General features: G+C 39.9%; 1 protein-coding gene and 1 pseudogene across 2 annotated transcripts in view; one reads left to right on the top strand and one right to left on the bottom strand.

Moving 5' to 3' along the window:
• Nucleotides 1–830: 830 nt before the first annotated feature.
• Rel (REL proto-oncogene, NF-kB subunit) overlaps nucleotides 831–19948 on the top strand; it is a 42244-nt gene continuing 23126 nt past the window's right edge. Inside the window, exons 1-4 of one of the 2 annotated variants that reach the window (XM_048435373.3) lie at nucleotides 831–1090; nucleotides 11133–11275; nucleotides 15884–16032; nucleotides 19592–19683. In XM_048435373.3, the coding sequence (XP_048291330.1) occupies nucleotides 1081–1090; nucleotides 11133–11275; nucleotides 15884–16032; nucleotides 19592–19683 (394 nt within the window). In that variant the 5' untranslated portion in view covers nucleotides 831–1080. The remainder of the gene's footprint in view (nucleotides 1091–11132; nucleotides 11276–15883; nucleotides 16033–19591; nucleotides 19684–19948) is intronic. The other variant, XM_048435371.3, reaches the window with a different exon arrangement.
• LOC146893958 (large ribosomal subunit protein eL22 pseudogene) lies at nucleotides 13797–14161 on the bottom strand (annotated as a pseudogene).

Genomic DNA, 19948 nt, shown 5'->3' with positions numbered 1-19948 from the left:
GCTATTTCTTCACACCTCCATCGACTCGTGTACGATGAAGATAATACACCACAGACCAAGAGAGCAGGCGCCCATGAGCAACTGAGGCACAGCAAGATTCAGTCCGACCTGTCAAAGCACAAGCTCGGTCCCGGCCTTAGGTCGTGGGTATCTCGGTCAAATCTCTAAACTTGGTGTTCACGTACACGGACTGGGGCAGCGGCCCCACCGCGCTGCCCCGCGGGGCTGAGAACGTTTGGGACGTAAAAGACGTAACGTAGCTGCAGAGGGAAATTCAGACTGCGGGGGTCCCCTATGCAAATCCGCGCCTTCCAGCCGAACACGGGCGCCGGTGCTTCCGCACTTCCCCTCCAGGGCACCCGGCCGCGCCGGCCGCGCGCTCTGACGCGGGGGCGGAGATTTGCATGTGCGAAATCGGGAAGAGGGGGGAACCACCGCTCGAAAACCCCGGGCAGACCTCGGGCGGCAGAGAAGCTCGCCCGCCGCTCCGCCCCGCCCGCCTCCGTCCGCGCGACGTCACGGACACGCCCCCTCGGTCCCCGGGCTTTAAGCCGCGCTCTGAAGGCCACCGGAGGAGGGGGATTTCTCAGGGGCCGACAGCTTCTCACGCGCGGAGACGTCACCGCGCGCCCCCGGAGCTCCTCGCGCGAGCGCGCAGGCCGCCGCAGCTCGGCCGGGGACGGGGGCGCGCGCCCCGGCGCGAGGCCACGCCCCCTCCCCCGCCCCGGGTAGGCGGTGGCGCGAGTGACGCAAGCAGCGGGAAATCCCCTTTCCGCCGGGCGGTCCGCCCCGCCCCCTGCCCCTGCCGCGGCATCCTGGCAGGGCGACGCCAGGACACGGGTGACCCGAGCGCGAAGATTCTGGGGTGGGAAGGTGTGAGCCGCAAACCCAGAGGGGCCGGGAAAGAAGAGGAAGCCCGGGGGTGGTCAGAGGACTGGGGTCCCGGCTGCAGAGGCTGCTCGGCCTCCTGACTGACTAGCCGGCTGGCGGGCTGACTGGCTGACGGACGGACCGACGGACGGGTTCGCATCCTCTGGCCGGACGCGAGGAGCTGCGGCGGGCGGCGCGCGGAGCCGAGCCATGGCCTCGGGTGAGTACCGAGGCGAGCACCCGCGGGTCCGGGAAGGAGCTGTCTGGCGGAGGCTCAGTTTGGGGTTGGGACGTTCTGCCTTTCAAGTCGTCTCCTCTGGCAGATTGTCAGCCGTTTAAAAAGTTACCTGCTTCGGGGCTTTGCGTGCGAAATCAAAGCAGCGCACTGTAATCTGATCTCCTCGGAACAGCCAGAACCTTCGAAATCCCAGCGACGTGGGTTTAGGATTCGAGGGGTAAGCACGGTAAAGGAGGGCACAGGAATCTCGCCTTTAAAGACCGGCAACTGAGACGCCGCCGCCGTTTTACTTTTTCCGAAAAAGAGGAACCTCCGGACCTCAGGCGAGCTTTCTTTTTTAAGTCTAGTCGTGCCGGTAGCTGATCAGTGCCGGGCTGACAGTTGTACAGAATGTGGCGTGGCTGTAAAAGTCTTCGGTGGCGTTTTAACTCGTTCCAAGTGAAAACACTAGCTTCCCCCCCCCACTCCGGGTTGAAGGGGTTCCTTGTCTAGTTCTCCGTGTCGACCCCCTCTACTCCCAACCCTGCACGAACATTTTGTTGGCAGCAAGACGGCGAGACGAGTTTTCGGCTGTGCTTTAAAATAACTGGTGCGAGTGGAAATGTGATCGCTTAATGTAAACGTTTGTAAGGAACAGTTTGTAGGACACGGGAGAGAGCCCAGTATGACAGCCTGCTGTAGGCAAAGCCAGCGAGTGAGTCCAGCCCACCCAGATGGTGGTGGGCGCTTTCCTGGCCGGGGGGAATTAAAGCCACCCCTTTATTCCGATGGGCTGCTGACCCTAATCTTCCCAGTGACCCTGGGAGAAGGCTGCCGACGTCTAGCCGAGAAGAGGAAGTAGAAAGCTAAGTGAACTCCTCTAAGAGTTGAGCAGAACAATGCCATAACTCCTGCTGTAGGCCCTAAAGGAAACCGGGGTGTTTCACATGACACTTGATTTCAGTTTGTCTGTGGTTTTCATGAGAAAACAAGTGTAGTTTAAAATATTTCTACTTTCTCTCTACTCATTTAAATGAACCCAGACTTTCAGGTAAAGTCGTAAATTTAACTCATGTTCAGATTAAAAGTACAAAGAAGGCTTCAAATATTTAATTAACTCATTGTGATCGGAAAGAGAGTCCATATCAAAGTTGGAGAGTGGCAAGCTTTGTTAAATAAAGCAGGTTTTGCCCTATGTACTTAACAGGATTTTATTAATATAGTACATGAATGTAATACTTGAAATTTTCTCAAGAGAAAAAAATCATTTATTACATAAAATACTGTAAGATGGCTACGATTTTAAAACGTGATACCATTGAAATTTGTCTAAGGAAACATTTTGTGCTGTTAGAGAAATGATTCCCAAACTTAAAGGAGGGAATTTTTAAAGAAATGGCAAGGATTTAAAATTTGTGTTTGGGTTGTAGCTCTTGATGGTGGTCTTGCTTGGTTTCTGTGAAGGCCTGGGTTCTGTCCTCAGGACTGTCAGGGGGAAAAAAATCAAAAAAGTAAATAAATCTGTAAGTTGTTGTTGATATCTTCCTACTTTTGCACTAAATGATACTATCTCAAATACATCGTGCCATTTAAATGTAATTCACTTATTTGAAATGTCTAGGGAAAATGTAGTTCAAAGGAGTCTGGATACACTATCAGTTATAAAGACATACAGAGTAAAATTGTGAAATGCTTTCAAAATCCCCATTCGGTTTGGAATAGAACGTTAAGAGCAACAGCATTTGCTCAATTTATCACTAATGTAGAGTCTTTTTTTAATATGGTATTGAAACCTTGAGAAGTGTTCTCATTGATTACCAAGCATTTAAGACCATTTGTGCGTTTGTCTCCGGATGTCATATGTAAATCGGTCTGTGTAACTGAATAGGCGGTGCCTATAATGTACAAGTGTCATAGATCACAATCTCATAAGCCAAATTATATAAATGCCACAAGTAGACGGGATTTTATATGATGATTCTAATTACTGTTCTGGTAAATTAGCAAATTATGACTTCCTAGCTAGCCATTAAGCTGTTTTTCATTGCCCTTTTAAAAATACTGTGCCTTGAGTCTAGCCTTTTGATATGATTAATTGTAGCAGGCAAAGTTATTATCCTTGTGATTCTATTCTATTTACTCTTAGATACTTTATGCCCATATTTAAAATTTCTCATTATTTCATAAAAAGAACAGAAACAAAGTTGGGGCACAGTTACTCTGTGTGGCACGTACTGTGGTTACTAATGATTAATACATTCATCTTTAGTGAAATGTGCTTTAAATTTTAGAAAGTTTGGTTTAGTCACCTTTTTAGTATGACTGCGGTATCACATAACAGGAAGTACAGGAAGAAAGTATTTTTGTGATCGTACTAGTCACCAGCTTTTTGTATGTGAATTTCAAGATAAAACCTTTTTTTTTCCTCTAATAGAAGTGAATGTAACTGAGACAGCTTACACTCTAATAGTAGAGCTGGAAGTCAGGAGTGGTTAGCTAGAACAAACGCCTGCCTCTCACAAATATAGATATTTCAGAAATGAAACACATGAAAAAGAGATAGAGCTCTTATCCAAATTAGTGATGTATAATAAAGAGACTGAGTGGAGAAAAGGATAAGGGGGCACAGTTATAACTAGGGGTATCTGTGTGGTCTCTTTCTCAAATACAATTTAAGGGACTCAATAATTTTGATCTCAGTCTTCTCTGTGTTCTCTGCATAATTGTGTTTATGAGCACATGATCTGAATATTGCAAAGGAGAATATATTTACCCAAAAGTAATTATTCATTTGAAATTTGTGTTTAACTGAATCGCTTGTATTTTTAAGTCTGTAATCTTAATAGAGATGACTTGGTGCTGCCATGTATTTTTTATTCTAGGAAAGACTTTAAACGTTACTTTTTCAGCAGGTAAAAAACTTTAGGACTGTTTTTTTTCCCCTTGTACCCACAACAGTGAAATAATACTGCAAAGCGTTTACCTCACTTTGATTTGCCTTGTGGTACATACGTTAGTTGAATACTCCTGTTGAACTCGTTAGAACTCAGTTGGTTATATTGAATTTTATGTATACATTATGAATTTTATGTACACATTACACACACACGTGTGTGTGTGTGTGTGTGTGTGTGTGTGTGTGTGAGAGAGAGAGAGAGAGAGAGAGAGAGAGAGAGAGAGAGAGAGAGAGAGAGAGAGATGTTGGTTTTGTTTTTCAGATAGGGTGTCATGTAGCCCAGGTTCGCTATGTAGCTATGACAACTTTAAAGTCTGATTCTCCTGCCTCAGCCTCCTGAGTGCTAGAATTTCAGGTGTGACTGACCAGGTCTGGCTTGAACTAGCTTTGATAGATCTGTCTGGAGGAAAAATGAGAACTCTTACTTTTTTCCAGAATTAATAGCGATGCTGTTTGGGGGTGTATGGTCCCTAGCTGTTTCCTCGTAGGATTTCTATGGGAGAGCAGCGCTCTGGTCAACTGTTCCCAACTCTGGTTCTTATGGCTGTTGTTTGTGTACTGGATTGTAAATAATAAGGTGCTGAGTTCAGAATAATACTTTGTTGAAAAGAAGCAATCTAAAGCTATCTTTAGAATGTCTTCTTGGTTGCAGTTGAGTAAGCTTTTCTTGTATGGTGGAAGAGAAGAAGGAGAGGCAACTAGCCCTATCTGTTTTGCCTGCTTTCTCCATGATCCTGTCTGTCTGTACTTGGATCTGAACTCTGGGTGGCTTCCCTGAATAGCTTGCACTGTTGTTGTGACTTCTTTGGGTTGTAGGGCACTTGGCCTTCAGAGTGTTTAGACTAATGTGGAAGGCTTTTTTCAGAAATCTGGGCTTTACTCTGCAAGAGCTACGTTTCTCTTCAGATCTCTGTGAGACTGGGGTATGACTGATGGTTTGGAAAAGCTGCCTCAGGGACTACTTTGAATCTAAATATTTGCCTTCTTTTCTTAAGATAGCTGTATTGATTTTAGATGATAGGTTATAGCCATATCTGTTATTGTGATTTATGCTTAAATGCTTGTTTCTTGTTATATAAGTGAAGTAAGTGATTTTATTCAAAAGCTGGGTTGTAATTACATCTCTTCAGTTTGATGACTCTTGGCTTTTGTTTGTTCTTTCAACAAGAAAATTTCATGGAACAATTTCACTCTTTATCATTCTTTTCGTATCCCTTTTGTGGTCACAGACTCTGAAGACATCCATTTGGTAGTCAGATTTGTTAGTTTCTTGGATTATGATTTCTTCACTGGTAATATTTTTTAAAATTGTTAGTGTGTATATATGTGTATATGACAGGGCTTAGTGCTGCATTCCTTTAATCCTGCACTTGGGAGGCAGAGGCAGGCAGCTCTCTAAATTCAAAGCCAATCTGGTCTATTAAGTGAGTTCCAAGCCAGTTAGACCATGAAGTGAGACTATCTCAAAAGATAAATAAACAAAAATAATAGAATAATAATCTTTTTCTCACAGTTTTATATTACTTTGAGATTTAGTTTTATCACCTCTAAAATGAGACAACACTAGTTCTCTTTATGAAGATTAAAGTCAAGAGGATTAGTGAGAAATACTTATGTACATATTTTCACTAGTATATGTAATTAACATATTCTCATTGTGCACTTAATTCTGGCTTCTAATTCTAACAATAGTATTTAAATAATAACATTATTTAATAATTAATAATAATATAATTGTTAATATTCTAATAATAATATACCTATTTATGTATAATTCTGACAGCTGATCTATTTCTAATGTATCAGTGTAATTTCTTTTTAATTTTAAAATCTCATACTTGAATTAGAAAATAGAAATTAGTAAAAGTAAATAGTAACAGTAAAAATAAAAAGAAAAGTAAATAGGCTCAAAGAGTATTCCTTTTGCCTAAGTGTACTTGAAATCTTAATTATATTGCAAGCATTTTAGCTGTAATTCAAAAGTTATTCTAGCCATTATTAGAATTTACAATGTAATTCAAAATATAAGGTTCAGTCCTCACTTTACACTGTCCTGAGTTTTTAAAAAAAATAAATTGTTTAGAAACAATTTTGAAAACATTTCTGTGCTTTTAAAAACTGTGGTAACTTTCAGTAATCTTAGTTAAGAGTATTTATTTTCCCTAAGGTTCCCTGATTTATAATATTCCGTTCTTCCTTCCCATTAAGGATTACATTTTTGCATTTTCATCTTCAAGAGGAATGGCATTGCAAAACAGTACTGAGGAAGGACGTGATTGGCTCATTGTACTGCTACACGGTACAGACTGTCTTATGAGACGATTTAAAAGGAGGGATTTAAAAGTCATAGATACAGTTAGATGAAAATATGAGCAGATATGAGGAAGCATGAGGGTGTCGTCAGCCTCGTGCCTACAAAGCACTACTTTTTTCAGTTATAGAGCAATCTAATAAGGAGGAACTGATTCATCCGGAATATAGTTCCTTTAGTTTTTGGATAACTGACACAAAGGAACTTTGGAATTTTAATCTCCCAACAGATGTTAATGTAAGGCATAAACGAGTAATGCAATTTCTGCCATTCAGTAACTTGAAGTAAAACATGTAGCTTTATTTCACTAACAAAGCTAGGTGTGGGGACAGAAATCTATAATACTGGTCCTTGCACATCTAGAAGATCAGAAGTGCAAGGAAAGTCTCAAGCTACACATTGAATTTGAGGCCAGCCTATGTTACTTGAGATCCTGTCTCAAGAAAAGGAAGATATAGCTCAATTGGTAGAGTGACTGCCTAGTATTTGAGAGCCCTGGGTTTAACCCCAGCACTGTATAAAGCCCTGTGATAGTGGAGCCCGTAATTTCAGCACTTGTTCAAGGCCAGTTTAGGCTACAGAACAATTTAGAGACCTGCCCTAAGAGATCCTGTCTCAAAAAATAAAGAACGCAATAGTTAACCTCACCTAACCTAATTTTTTTGGAATAATTGCTATAAACAAAAATACTGTGATTGTTGGCTTACAGCAGTGTTTCTCAACCTGTGAGGTCGCCTGTCAGGCATCCTGCATATCAGATATTAAATTTACATTACAATTCATAATTGTAGCAAAATTACAGTTACGAAGTAGCAGCGAAATAATTTTATGATCGGGGATCACTATAACACAAGGAACTGTATTAAAAGATCACAGCAGGAAATGGTGGTGGCGCATGCCTTTAATCCCAGTACTTGGGAGGCAGAGACAGGCAGATCTCTATAAATTCAAGGCCAGCATAGTCTACAGGGTGAGTTCCAGGACAGGCTCCAAAGCTACACAGAGAAAGCCTGTCTCGAAAAAACAAAACAAACAAAAGAATCGCAGCATCAGGAAGGTTGAGAACCACTATTTACAGGAAGGGAAAGTTATTTCCAAGTGGGGGAATGTATATAAATCAAACTATAACTTCTGAAACTTAGCTTTTAAGTGAGGCTTGTTATCAATGAAGAGTTTCTTTTGTTTAGTTGGTTTTTGGTTTTTGGTTTTTTGAGACAGAGTTTCTCTTTCACTCTGGCTGTCCTGGAATTCACTCTGTAGACCTGGCTGGCCTCAAACTCAGAGATTCACCTACATCTGTGCTGGGATTAAAGGAGTGCACCACCACCACCCAGCTCAATGAAGAGTTTCTACAAGAGGAAAAATAAATATAAATGCATGATATTACATGACAATATTTAGGCAATTCTTACCACTTTAAGATAATCTTTTCAACAACTAATTTTATGTTCTTTTGTATTTCATAATTTCATAACTATACTCACTGGCTTAAAGAAATGTGCAACTTGCTTTCAAAGACCCTACCATATTTTTTATATTTATGCAAAAAAGTTAACAGGTACTGTTAATTATGTAATCCTATATCAATTTCCCACCAGAACACCTTTTATAAAGTAGTGAGCTGGGATTTATTTGACCTTCTAGTTCAACCACATAAATTCTTTAAGATGCCACTGAAAAAATCATATTGAATTTAACATAACTGAAGAGAAATGTACATTCTCCAGTAGTCTTAAGAAGACAAGGTATGAAATATTTTAAATTGAGAGGTAAAGTTTTAAATTACAATGGTGTATAAATTGTGAAATATTCAATATTCATTTGCCTTATATTTTCAATAACTATTATAAACTTGGTTGAATTACAATCAAGTTTTCTCTCTCTCGCTCATATGTTCATATGCATAGGGGTGTGTGTGTGTGTGTGTGTGTGTGTGTACATCAGAGATTAACCTTGGTGTTAATTAACCTTGGCTCTCTAGGAGTTGTTCACCTTGTTCTTTGAGACAGGGTGTTCACTGGTACCTAGTACCTAACCATTAGGCTAGGTTGGCTAACCAGTGAACCCCAAGGTTCCTCCTGTCTTCTCTTCTCCCAAACTGGGCTTACAAGTGTATGCTATCATGCCTGACTTTTTATGTGGATGCTGGGGATTCAATTACAGTCTTGTCCTTGAATGACAAACACTTTTCTGACTGAGCTGTCTCCCCAGCCCCTAGCCACCAGTGATTGATTTGTCTTTGATGTTTAGGTTCCAAACTACTGTCAGGTTTTATTTTTTAAATAAACTTTTATTCTTATAATAGCCATGTTTCAGACATACCCACATTGTTGCTCATATGACCGTATTCTATACTTATCTATGTTTTCATTTTAATTATCTGTAATATTATCATTTATTTGTAATTAACTGTAGTACAAAAATATTAAAAGGAAAAGTCCATAAATAAAAACTTAAGTAACTCATTATAGTAGTTAGTCATAATTGCTCTGTTTTGTTGTTGCTAATCTCTCATATGTATGTATATATAGGAGAAAATCATATGTGTATATATGTGTATATGTAAGTGATCTTTAAACTGATTATTTTCTCTCTCTTCTTCAGTTTATCCACTAGCATCAGAATTCTTATTCTACAATACTAAACTGATCTTGTGATTTCCCTGAATAAAAGCTTTGATTCCTTTCCACATATAGAATGAAATCCATATTACTGAATGTTCTCGGACTTTCCGTTCTCTTTCTAAGAGTCGAATTGTACTCCACTTCTGTTGGTGATTAATGCACCTTGTATAGACAATTACTTCCCTTTTTCTAGAATGCCTTTTTACTTTTGTTTTGTTGCATTTTTCCCTCTTAAACTGCTAGATTCCTCTTTTGTTCTTATTATAATTTTCTGCAGAATTTTGTTAGTACTTCCCCCCTTTTGTACACTAGCCATTGTGATGTTTGCCTCACATCTGAACAGGAGATCCTTTAGGTAGGTGTGATAGGATGGTGTGGTGGTGATGCCGCTGTCTTCAAGAAAACATTGGAAACAATAGGAATACCGTTTACTGGCTACCTCTTGGAGGTGTGATACTTGGAAAAATTTAGCACATATTTTACAGAGTATGTTAATAAGATATAATTAACACAGAGTCTTGCCAGACTCTTGCTGGACCTTGTTTTGTTTTGGGAACAGCACTCAGGAGATAGAGCAGGAGGATCACTGCAAGTTCACAGTTGGTTGGGTCTACATAATAAATTCTAGAAGGAAGAGAAGATGGAAGTAGCTGGTGGTATAGACCTTGTTCCATACCATATTTGAAAGACCCATTGTTTCACTGTTTCTCAGGATTGCTCGCATTCTAGTAGGGTAAGCCTTAGTGAAATGGATTTGTGATTTGGGAAATGCATAATTTAAAATAAAAACATATGGTTACCTACACTAACTTGTAGACACAGTTGTCTTTTTTGACCTTTTATTCTCATGACTTGGCTAATAAAAAGGATGAAGATGCTTATGTTTTTAAGTTTTATTGATATACAATTAATTAGTTATAAGGTAATAATTATATATAAACTTTTATTTTTCGATTTTTTATTTTTTTAAATAAGATCTCTTTATGACCAAGACTGTTGTTATGTTTGACTCTTATTCTCTATTTAAACCTAAACTTCATGTTAGGACCCCAAAGATGGACTTTGTGGGAAGTCACTGAATCTTTTTGTCCACCCTGACCGGCCTGAAACTCGCTATATAGATCAGACTGTTCTTGAACTCACAGAGATCAGCCTTTCTTTGCTTTTGAAATTGTGAAGATTAAAGGCCTGTCCCACCACACTTGGAAATAAATAAATAAGTGTGTGTGTGTGTGTGTGTGTGTGTGTGTGTGTGTAAGTACATCTTAAGCAACACAAAATAAACATAAACATGTCCACCATCCTCCAGACTTTCTCTTCTACTGATTTTAAATAAAGAGCGATCACCTTTATTTCATTATGGATTGACTTACATATTCTAGAGTTTCATGTAAGTGGATCATATAGCATGTGCTTGTTTTTGATTGCTTCTTCCACTCAACACACTTACTTGATAGTTGTGTGTATCAGTATTTTATCCTGAGGGTGCATATTTTGAATTACATTTGTTATGGAATGTAATTTTTTTTACCCACATTATAGGTTACATTTTGGGGGAGGTTCAGATGGAACTGATGTGAAAATTTAGTTGAGCCTACGTAAAGTCACTTCTGAGAATTATTTTAGTATGATATGTACAGATTCTTCGGTATTCCAGACTTGTGTGCACAAAAATTTAGGTGCATTTTAATTTTCAATGAGTGTCCTTTCATGTACTTAGAGTCTAATTCAAAATAAAGCAGGTAAGTACATTTTACTCAATCTTGGAGTATAATGTACTCCGGAATACTATTTCCTTCACCTTTCTTGGGAACTGTTGGGTGAAAACCCTTCTAATTTGGCCTCATATGGATAGTAACTCTAAAGTGGTTACCTCAAACTTAATACTGTCGCTAGTTACAGGTACCAAGCAATAAGGCACTAATCAATTGTGTGTTAATACTACTAGGAGCTCAGTTTGTAGAGGGAAAGATATCTTCCTCACGTAGTCTTTGATGACTACATTTGAAACTTGTTATTTAATGTTGGGAAGGAAAAGATCTTTGCTTTGTTGTATTGTTTGGGTTTTTTTTTTTCAAAAAAAACCCAAGTCATTAAAATCCATTGTTACTATTATAATCTCACTCATTGCTATGTCCCTTTTAAAATTTTCAGGTGCATATAATCCATATGTAGAAATAATCGAGCAGCCACGACAAAGGGGAATGCGATTCAGATACAAGTGTGAAGGGCGCTCAGCAGGCAGCATTCCCGGGGAGCACAGCACGGACAACAACCGAACATATCCGTCTATCCAGGTAACAGGCCCTCCCTCGGCGTCTCACGTTCAGGGGTTCATATTTCACTGTGACAATTGGATTAAGCACTCAGTTTCTTTTTTGTTATGTTTTTGTTTCGAGACAGGGTTTCTCTGTGCGGTCCCAGTTGTCCTGCAGCTCACTCTGTAGACCAGGCTGTCCTTGAGCTCACAGGCCCACCAGCTTCTGCCTCCCCAGTGCTGGGATGAAAGGGGTGCACCACCGCCCAATGGAAGGCTCAGTTTCTAACAGTTACCTCCATGGTCTTTTACTTCCATCCCATTTTTTTCTTTGTACTTGCTTTGCATTACTAGGTGTGTAGGGAGATCTCTTAAATATGTGCCCTCTTTCCTGCTATGATTCACAGTGCTTACTATATTCTGACGCTTTTGGATCTGATCCCTCCTGTAAGCATGAAAGTTTTAGTCAGGAAAAAACGTTCTCTATATATGGTGATGAGGGAGAATTATAGTATATGCTAAACATGGATTTGGAGACGCTAATCTTTTTCAATCTTTTAGTTTCAGAGCTATTAATAAGGAAAACTTTTTCCCTCTTTTTTCCTTACCTTTATTGCACATCTCCAGTACTCCTGAGTTATCATCTAAATCATCACTTTTTTCTCTGTGTATTTAAGGTGTGTGTGTGTGTGTGTGTGTGTGTGTGTGTGTGAGAGAGAGAGAGAGAGAGAGAGAGAGAGAGAGAGAGAGAGAGAGAGAGAGAGAATACAGGCACTTGTGCCTCAACGCCCATGTGGACGTCAGGACAGGCTTGGGTAGGTTGGTGCTTTTCTTCCACATTTAGGAGGCGGGTGTCTCTTGTTTTCTCACTCAATATGCCCGGCCTCCTGGTTCACTAACATCCAGTGTCCTGCTTCTGCTTCCCATCTCCTGATAGCAGAGCTGGTATCACAGGTGCTCCTGTCTGTTTTGATGGACAGTACTGGTCTCTGTCTGTTTTGATGGACAGTACTGGGGATTGAACCTAGAATGCTAGGCAGGTGTTCTACCACTGAGATAGATTCCTAGCCTGTGAAAGAGTTTTTGACTGAAAATGAATTTGGCAAATGTACCATATTTATGTATGTTTATCTGTTTTATTTATAAATTATATTTACTTGGATTTTCATTTTTATAATTTATTTGTTCATGTTTGGTGTTTTGAAACAAAATTTCACTAGACTAGGCTAGCCCCAAACTTGTGATATTCCCTCTTGCTTCTGCTTCCTTTATACTGGAAATATAGGCATGCACAATCATGCCTAGCTGCTTTTTATCGCTTAAATGCCAATTAAAAAACTTAATAGTGAGTTAATGTGGTAGCACATGCCTGTAATCCAAGCATTTGGGAGGCAAAGACAGGTGGATCTTTAGTTTGAAGACTGCCCAAACTGCATAAGAAGTTCCAGGCCAGTGTGGACTGTTTTTGTCTGTTCGTTTGTTTTTTGTTTTGCCCAGACAGGTTTTCTCTGTATCTCTGGATCCTGTCCTGGAACTAGATCTTGTAGACCAGGCTGGCCTCGAACGCACAGAGATTCACCTGCTTCTGCTTCCCAAGTGCTGGGAATGAAGGCATGCACCACCACTGCTTGGCTCCAATGTGGACTTTTTAAACAAGACCTTGTCTCAACAAATAAATAAAAACAAAGTTAATAACTAGTCAGGGGCAGTATCACCCACTGTGGGGAGGCTGTGGTAGAAGGATTACTTGGGTCCAGAGACAAGTGTGGATAAAAGTAAGACATTATCTCAAAATCGAATTTGAAAAATAGTTCTTAATCTTTCATGATTAGATCTGAAATTACTTCTTTGTAACTAGCTTATTCATAATTTATTTTATTGAACCTAAGGAGAATTACAAAGTTAAAACAATAAGTCCATTATCAAGTTATATATTGATTTTCAAATTTTTCTTTTTGTTTTAACTGATATGTAGATGCTGAAATTAAACATGTTAATGGACTGTCATGTAATGTCTGATACATGTATACATCATGTAATCCTTAAATCAGGTTAAACATACTCAACTCAAACATTTATCATTCCTTATGGAAATATTCAAAGTCCTCTTAGTTTTTTTAAATACACGGTATATTTATACATAGTCACCATATTGTATAATAGTGTGCCTAGAGCTTTTTTGTCCCATCTACTGTACAAATTAAATTTTAAAAAGTTTTTATTGTTATATGTGTATGTGCCTGATCCAGATACTGGGATCTGAACTCTGGTCCTATGGAAGAACAGGAAGTGCTCTTCCTTTTGAGTTATCACTCCAGCCCCATAACTTCATGCTTTTAAATGACATTTTTTTGGCAACTGTATGGATTTGGGTTTTCTCAGTTCTTTTAAGTATTCAAATGGAAGAGATGTAGTGAAAAGTTAATTTAAAAATTCCATTCTTCCAATCTTGTGAGTCATTTCAGCTCCTCTTTAAAAAAGGTTTCTACATTTTATTTATGAATTCATACAAAACATTCCAGACAGTGTGTCTTGACCCTCACTCCCCACTCCTCTCCGTTCTAGTTAACCTGGAAGTAGCACAGGCATTTCAGAGCTCTTTCTGCAGTTAGCAGTGTTGTGCAGCCAGACACGCAGCCAGTCCTGGAGAGTGCTCTTCTTCAGAGATTTTTTATGAGATATTTCAGATATCATTAGGAAGAAGACACCTTGGAGGAGACAGTGATCTCTCTCCTGTTCCTTTTGATGGTCACAACCCCTCCATCCAGATTTCCAACTTTTCCTCTCTCCTCGAATCTCTCTGGTGGAATTGCTGGGAACCAGCAACATCCACGATGCTGTCTTCTGTAGGGTGGGTGCAGTCAAGGGCAAATTTCAAAACCTGCTTCCCCCCCTCCTTTGCCACAAGCTCATTTTCATGGGCCATCTATCCTCAGAGTACCATGTTTTTGTTGTTTGTTTTTTAATTCTTGAACTTTTTTAGACTCTCTCCCTCTGTCCCTCCCCCCTCTCTGTGTGCACATGCACACACATGTAAAAGTCAGAGGACAGCCTTCAGGGCAGTGCCCTCATGTACTATGTGAGATCCAGAGATTGCACTTCTTGGTGGCAAATGCTTTTAGCTATAGCACCATCTAACCAGCCTTAGTTCTTCTTAAGTCATATTACTTTATGCATCAAAATTATGTGTATGATTTGTGTCTTTTCCGCTCCAACAGATTCTAAACACTTTACAGCTTGAATTCTTTCTCCATCAGTCTATTTTGTAGTTTTAGCAATTGTGAATGGGTATGATCAGTATACACTGCATAAGTAAATGTATGAAACTTTCAAAGAAAAAATATAAAACAGACAGGCACAGTGGCACATGTCTTTAATCTCAGAATTTGGGAGGCAGAGGCAGGTGGGTCATATTTTTTTCCTATTATTTTCAGTGTGGCTTAAATATGTTTTTTTCAAGGCATGTTTATGGTATGAAGGTGTAACCAAAAGCAAAGCACTGAGAAGCTAACCTCTAAGCATTTCCTTGTACTCTGTGACCCACCCCTCCAAAAGCATTTATCAACTTTCCAGGCCATGTTGGTTGCACACCTTTAATCCCAGCACTTGGGAGACTGAGGCAGGTGAATCTCTGAGTTTGAGGTCAGCCTGGTCTACAGAGTGAGTTCCAGGACAGCCAGGGCCACACAGAGAATCCCTGTTTCTTGCAAACTAAAAAGTAAATAGATAAATGGTATCAACTTACTTGACTTATTTAGGATTTAACACAGATTTCATATCGCTCAAGTGGGCCTCAAACTCACCATGTAGCTGAGGAGTACCCTGAACTTCTGAAAATTGTTGTCTCTTCCTGTTGAGTGTGGTTAATGTGGTTCTGAGAATCAAACCCAGGGCCTTGTGCATGCTAGACAAGCATTCTGTCAACTGAGCTACATCCCCAATACAGTTTACCTGTTTTGTGTTTGGTTTTTCAAGACAGAGTTTCTCTTTGTAGCCTTGGCTGTCCTGGAAGTCACTCTGTAGACTAGGTTGACCTTGAACTCACAGAGATCAGCCTGCTCTGTCTCCTAAATTCTGTGATTAATGGTATACACCACAATGACCAGCAGGTTTACCGGTTTTAGTTTGGTTTTTCCAGACAAGGTTTCTCTGTAGCTTTGGAGCCTGTCCTGGAACTAGCTCTTGTAGACCAGGCTGGCCTTGAACTCACAGAGATCCACCTGCTTTTGCTTCCCAAGTGCTGGGATTAAAGGCGTGCACCACCACTGCCTGGCCCAGTTTTAAAAGGGAAATAAGTAACCAGATAATAAAACTAGATGAAATTAGGGCAGAAAGAACATTTCAGGAGTTGATAGTTTTCCTGCTGGTATTCTCTGAGAACTTTAATCTCAAGTAAGCTGCTGAATAGTTGAACTATAATCAGTGCTGACTTCATTATATACTTTTAGTGGGTCAGTTTTTTATAGTTGTTTGCTTTTAAAACAGGGTATTATTGTTTGTAGCCCTAGCTGGCATTGAACTTGTGCCAGTCCTGCTTCAGCCTTCCAAATGCTGGCATTACTGGCGTATGCCACAATGTACCATCATCTGGCAGCTCTGTTCTTAACAGTATATACTTACAGATTGTACAATTAATTTCGCCTTTCAGATTATGAACTATTACGGGAAAGTAAAAGTGAGAATTACGTTGGTAACAAAGAATGACCCGTATAAACCTCATCCTCATGATTTAGTTGGAAAAGACTGCAGAGATGGCTTCTATGAAGCAGAATTTGGACCAGAACGCAGACCTCTGTTGTAAGTATGCAGTCACAAAAATCTTTGCACTAGGACCAGAACAGCATTTTAGTTTTTAGCAAAATTAATTTCGTATTTAATTTACTATAGCTTACATTTAAATTTTTAATTTTATTTTTCATCTGTAGCGGGTACATTCATGGGCTCTGGGGTACATGTGGCGGTCTGAGTTGGTCCAGCTTGTGAAGCTGGTTCTTTCCTCCACCATGAGAAATCTGAGAATTGAACTTAGGTCACCAGGTGTGGTTGCAGATACCTTTACCCCCTGAGCTATCTCACCAACCTGACATTTAAGTTTTTGTTTTTACCATTGGCATTAGAATTGTCCTTTCAATCAGCAGAACTACTTCCTTGAGAGTTGGAGGTTTAGACAGCTCATGTAACCCAGGCTGGACTCAAACTTGCTATGTAGAGTGAGTTAGAACTTATCTTCCTGCCTCTACCTCCCAAATCCTGGGTTTGCAGGTAACGCCATCATGTCTGGCTCAACTGGAGTACTTCTTTAAAAAATTTGTGTGTTCTTCTTAGTGTTTCAAGATAGGGTTTATATAGGCCAGGTGGCCTTCCAGAGGACCCGGACACTGAGAGTCCAGGGCGAGGCTAGCCATAAAGTACCACATCAGTTTGTGCAGACTGAGCTTAAGACAGACTGCTGCTGTGTTAGGCTAGCAGTCTGACAACTGAGCTGTACGTCTCCCACTATCTTATCTTCTTATGGGCTGTTTGGAGACAGAATCTCACTGTGTAGCTCAGCCTAGCTTCCAACTTGTAGAGATCCTCCTGCCTCGACCTCCAGAGTACTGGTTATAAGTAAGCATGTGTTACCATATTTGGATAGGTGTTATTTATAGTTATTGAAAGTAAAGAAAACTTTTTATGTTGTGTTATATCTCTACCTTCTGCATAATCTATGAAAAATTTGAGGCCAACCTGGAAGGCATTGTTTCAAAAAAAGTTCCTCATTAATAGTAATAACACAAACCACAAAAAGCCCAACTAATACACGTTTGACAAGAAATACTACTGCCTGCATTACTTGAATGTCCACCCAGCATTTTAAACTTTCAGCTGCTTGTGTCTTGAAATACTCTTTCTGATTTCTGCAAAACAGGCTTGTTTTAATTTGTAGCTTTCTAGCTGTCCTTCCATGTGTCCTCTGTGTTTTCATCTCTTCCACACTCTAGTGCCTCTAATATATTGTGTTCTGGTATTTCAAGACAGGGTTTCTCAGTGTAGCCCTGGCTGTCTTTGAACTCAGAGATCTGCCTGTCTCTGCCTCTGGGACTAAGGATTGCACCTCTAATCTTACACTGCTGTCATGAGAGTTTTCCTTAGCTGTCACACAGTGCGCACAGTGCTCTTCCATAGGGCCTCCTCAGGGTCTGTTCCTTTTGTCTTCCTAGTGCATTCCATAGTATCACTCCCCACAGGAAGCCTGCCTGCCCACCTGAATTGATCTATTATATGCTCCTTCCCATAAAGTATGTTTACTTTCATAAAACTTGTTATGATTCAGTTGAGTGGTTTTTGCATATGATTATTTAGTAGTTCGGCAGACTTGAGCTGGCGGGTTGTCGTATCATAGGCTTTTCAAGCCTTTTAGACTCTGTGTCCTACTCAGCCCCGCTATTTCAGGAAAGCAGTCACAAACGATACGTGAGTGTCTGGGCATGTTTGAGTTTCAGTACAAACCTCATTTGCAAAAACAGCAGTATGCTGAATTGGCCCATGGATTAGAGTTTGTCAATCCCTTGTACATCTCCATTCCTTTCCAGAGTTTTAATGCATAGTTGGAACTCCAAAATATGATGAATGACTATGAAGGAATAAATGGGAGACTGAACCAAATACCTGAATGATTCTTGGTTTCCTTAACGCAGAAGTTTTTTGCCTTGTTCCCTTCTTTTCTCTTTCTGCTAGTGTTGGGGTTGATTCCAGAGTATCATGAGCTAGACAAGTACGACCCTACTGAGTTAATGCCTAGCTCTTGGATTTTTGAAACTCCCCATTGCTTTTAATATTCTGTGCATTAGCAGGTGTGATTTTCAGATGAGAAAAAACCAAGTAGCATATATTAGGGTGAAGAATTCTTTAAAACCTTTTATTAGAGAAAAACTAAAAAACACAGTAAGAATCTCCCAAAGATTCTTTTTGAGAAGGAATTATGTAGTTACAGGATTTCAAGAAAGGATTAAGAATTCATGACTTATTTATTTTTGTTATTGGAGGTGGAGGAAGGAAATGTCAGAGTTATTTTAGGTGCTGGTGAAGTCACAGGTGTGTGAGTGCCGAGCATGAAGCATGAACATAAAGGCGGCACGGATGTGGAGTAAAGTGAGCCAGGTAGCTGCAAGTGCCAAGTGAAATGGGAAGAAAGAGCGGCGTTCTTATCATTGAGTTTTGCTTCCTTATTCACACCCACCCATCTCGAATGATGTCATGGTTTTTCCATGTGGGAACAAGTATGACTGGGTGGTGGCAGGGGAGTTCCCCCCACCATCATCTGTATTACACATATGCAAATGAATAATATTTGTAGCTATTGAGAAGTTTTCCATAAGTGACCTTCTGAACGTGTTAAATAGTGTTAGTATTAAACCTCTCTAATTAAAAAACAACCACTTCACTCCGATAACATGGCATAAAGTGTGTCCTATAATCTACGACAAAACTTGAGGTCAGCCTAGAGTACACAGCAAGACACTGCAGCGGCTCGCTGTGGTTTGCTGTAGTCGATGACACAGCTTTCAGCGATGAGCTAGGGAGACAGCATAAACAAGCAGAGGAATCAAACGTAAGAAGGCTAGCCAGGTCCCCATCAAAGAGAACTGTATGTAAGTGGGCACAGTTGCCTCTGCGCCCAAGTCCTGTCAAGCCTCTAAAATGTTCACAAAGCCAGGAATACTGATGTTCTTCTCTAGTTACTTGACTTTTAAGCTCCATAATGTATACAGATTTTTTAAATTCAGTAACCACTCCTATAAAATCTTTAAAAAAATATAGGTTATAGGAGCAAATCATGCCTTCATATTTCAGGGTCTGGCTGTCTTTGCACCTCTTGATACACAGATTTTAGTGAATTGATCATGAATTTGTTTGGAATGTGAAATTTTGCTTTTTGGTGTTTTTTATAAAAATGTTTATCTACCTTGGTACATTTCACTAGGCATATTGGTAAAATATAATTATAAAATAGTATATTTGAAAGTGAAATAGTACTATATATGCTTTTTTGGTTTGGTCTTTTGTGACAGGGCTTCCCATGGTCTAGGCTAACCCTCAAACTTTTAGGCAGCTGAGAATGATCCGCGTGCCTCCATTTCCCCAGCGCTGTGATTAAAGGCAAACGCCACCATGTACACTATTTGTATATTAGCAGTTCTCTTAGACAGTTCTACTTTTTGTTACTCTTGTATCTTTATTATCAAAATTAGAAATAGGATCCATGTCCTAGTAGCTGGATTTGACCGGAAGGTGACTTCTCAGTGTTGACTGTGTTTGACTTCTGTCATATTTTTAACCGTGATGTGATTTTGAAAGTTTCATTTTTTGCTCTTAGTTTTCAGAATTTGGGTATTCGGTGTGTAAAGAAAAAAGAAGTGAAAGACGCTGTTATTTTAAGAATAAGTGCAGGAATCAATCCTTTCAATGGCAAGTATTTTGTTACAATTTCTACTATTTGAATATCGATGGACTGTGATTTCTATTTACATTATAATTCTACTTGTTGACTTGTATTTGTACCTGAGAAATCAAGTGTATTTAAGTAGACAGTGTCTTTGTTTTTTGTTTTTTTAAGGAGGCCTCCCCTTCCCTTTTCTTAGTGTTTATTTTGACCTAAGTTCTTCCTTTGTAGCTCTGAGGGGTCTATTACTCCACATCGCAGAGTGACCTTGAACTCCCAGCAATCCTTCCT

The sequence above is a fragment of the Myodes glareolus genome, chromosome 8, assembly GCF_982192425.1.
Source record: "Myodes glareolus chromosome 8, mMyoGla1.1, whole genome shotgun sequence".
Taxonomy (NCBI): domain Eukaryota; kingdom Metazoa; phylum Chordata; class Mammalia; order Rodentia; family Cricetidae; genus Myodes; species Myodes glareolus.
Note: the sequence above shows the minus strand (reverse complement) of the source record. Positions and strands in the feature narration are given on the sequence as shown.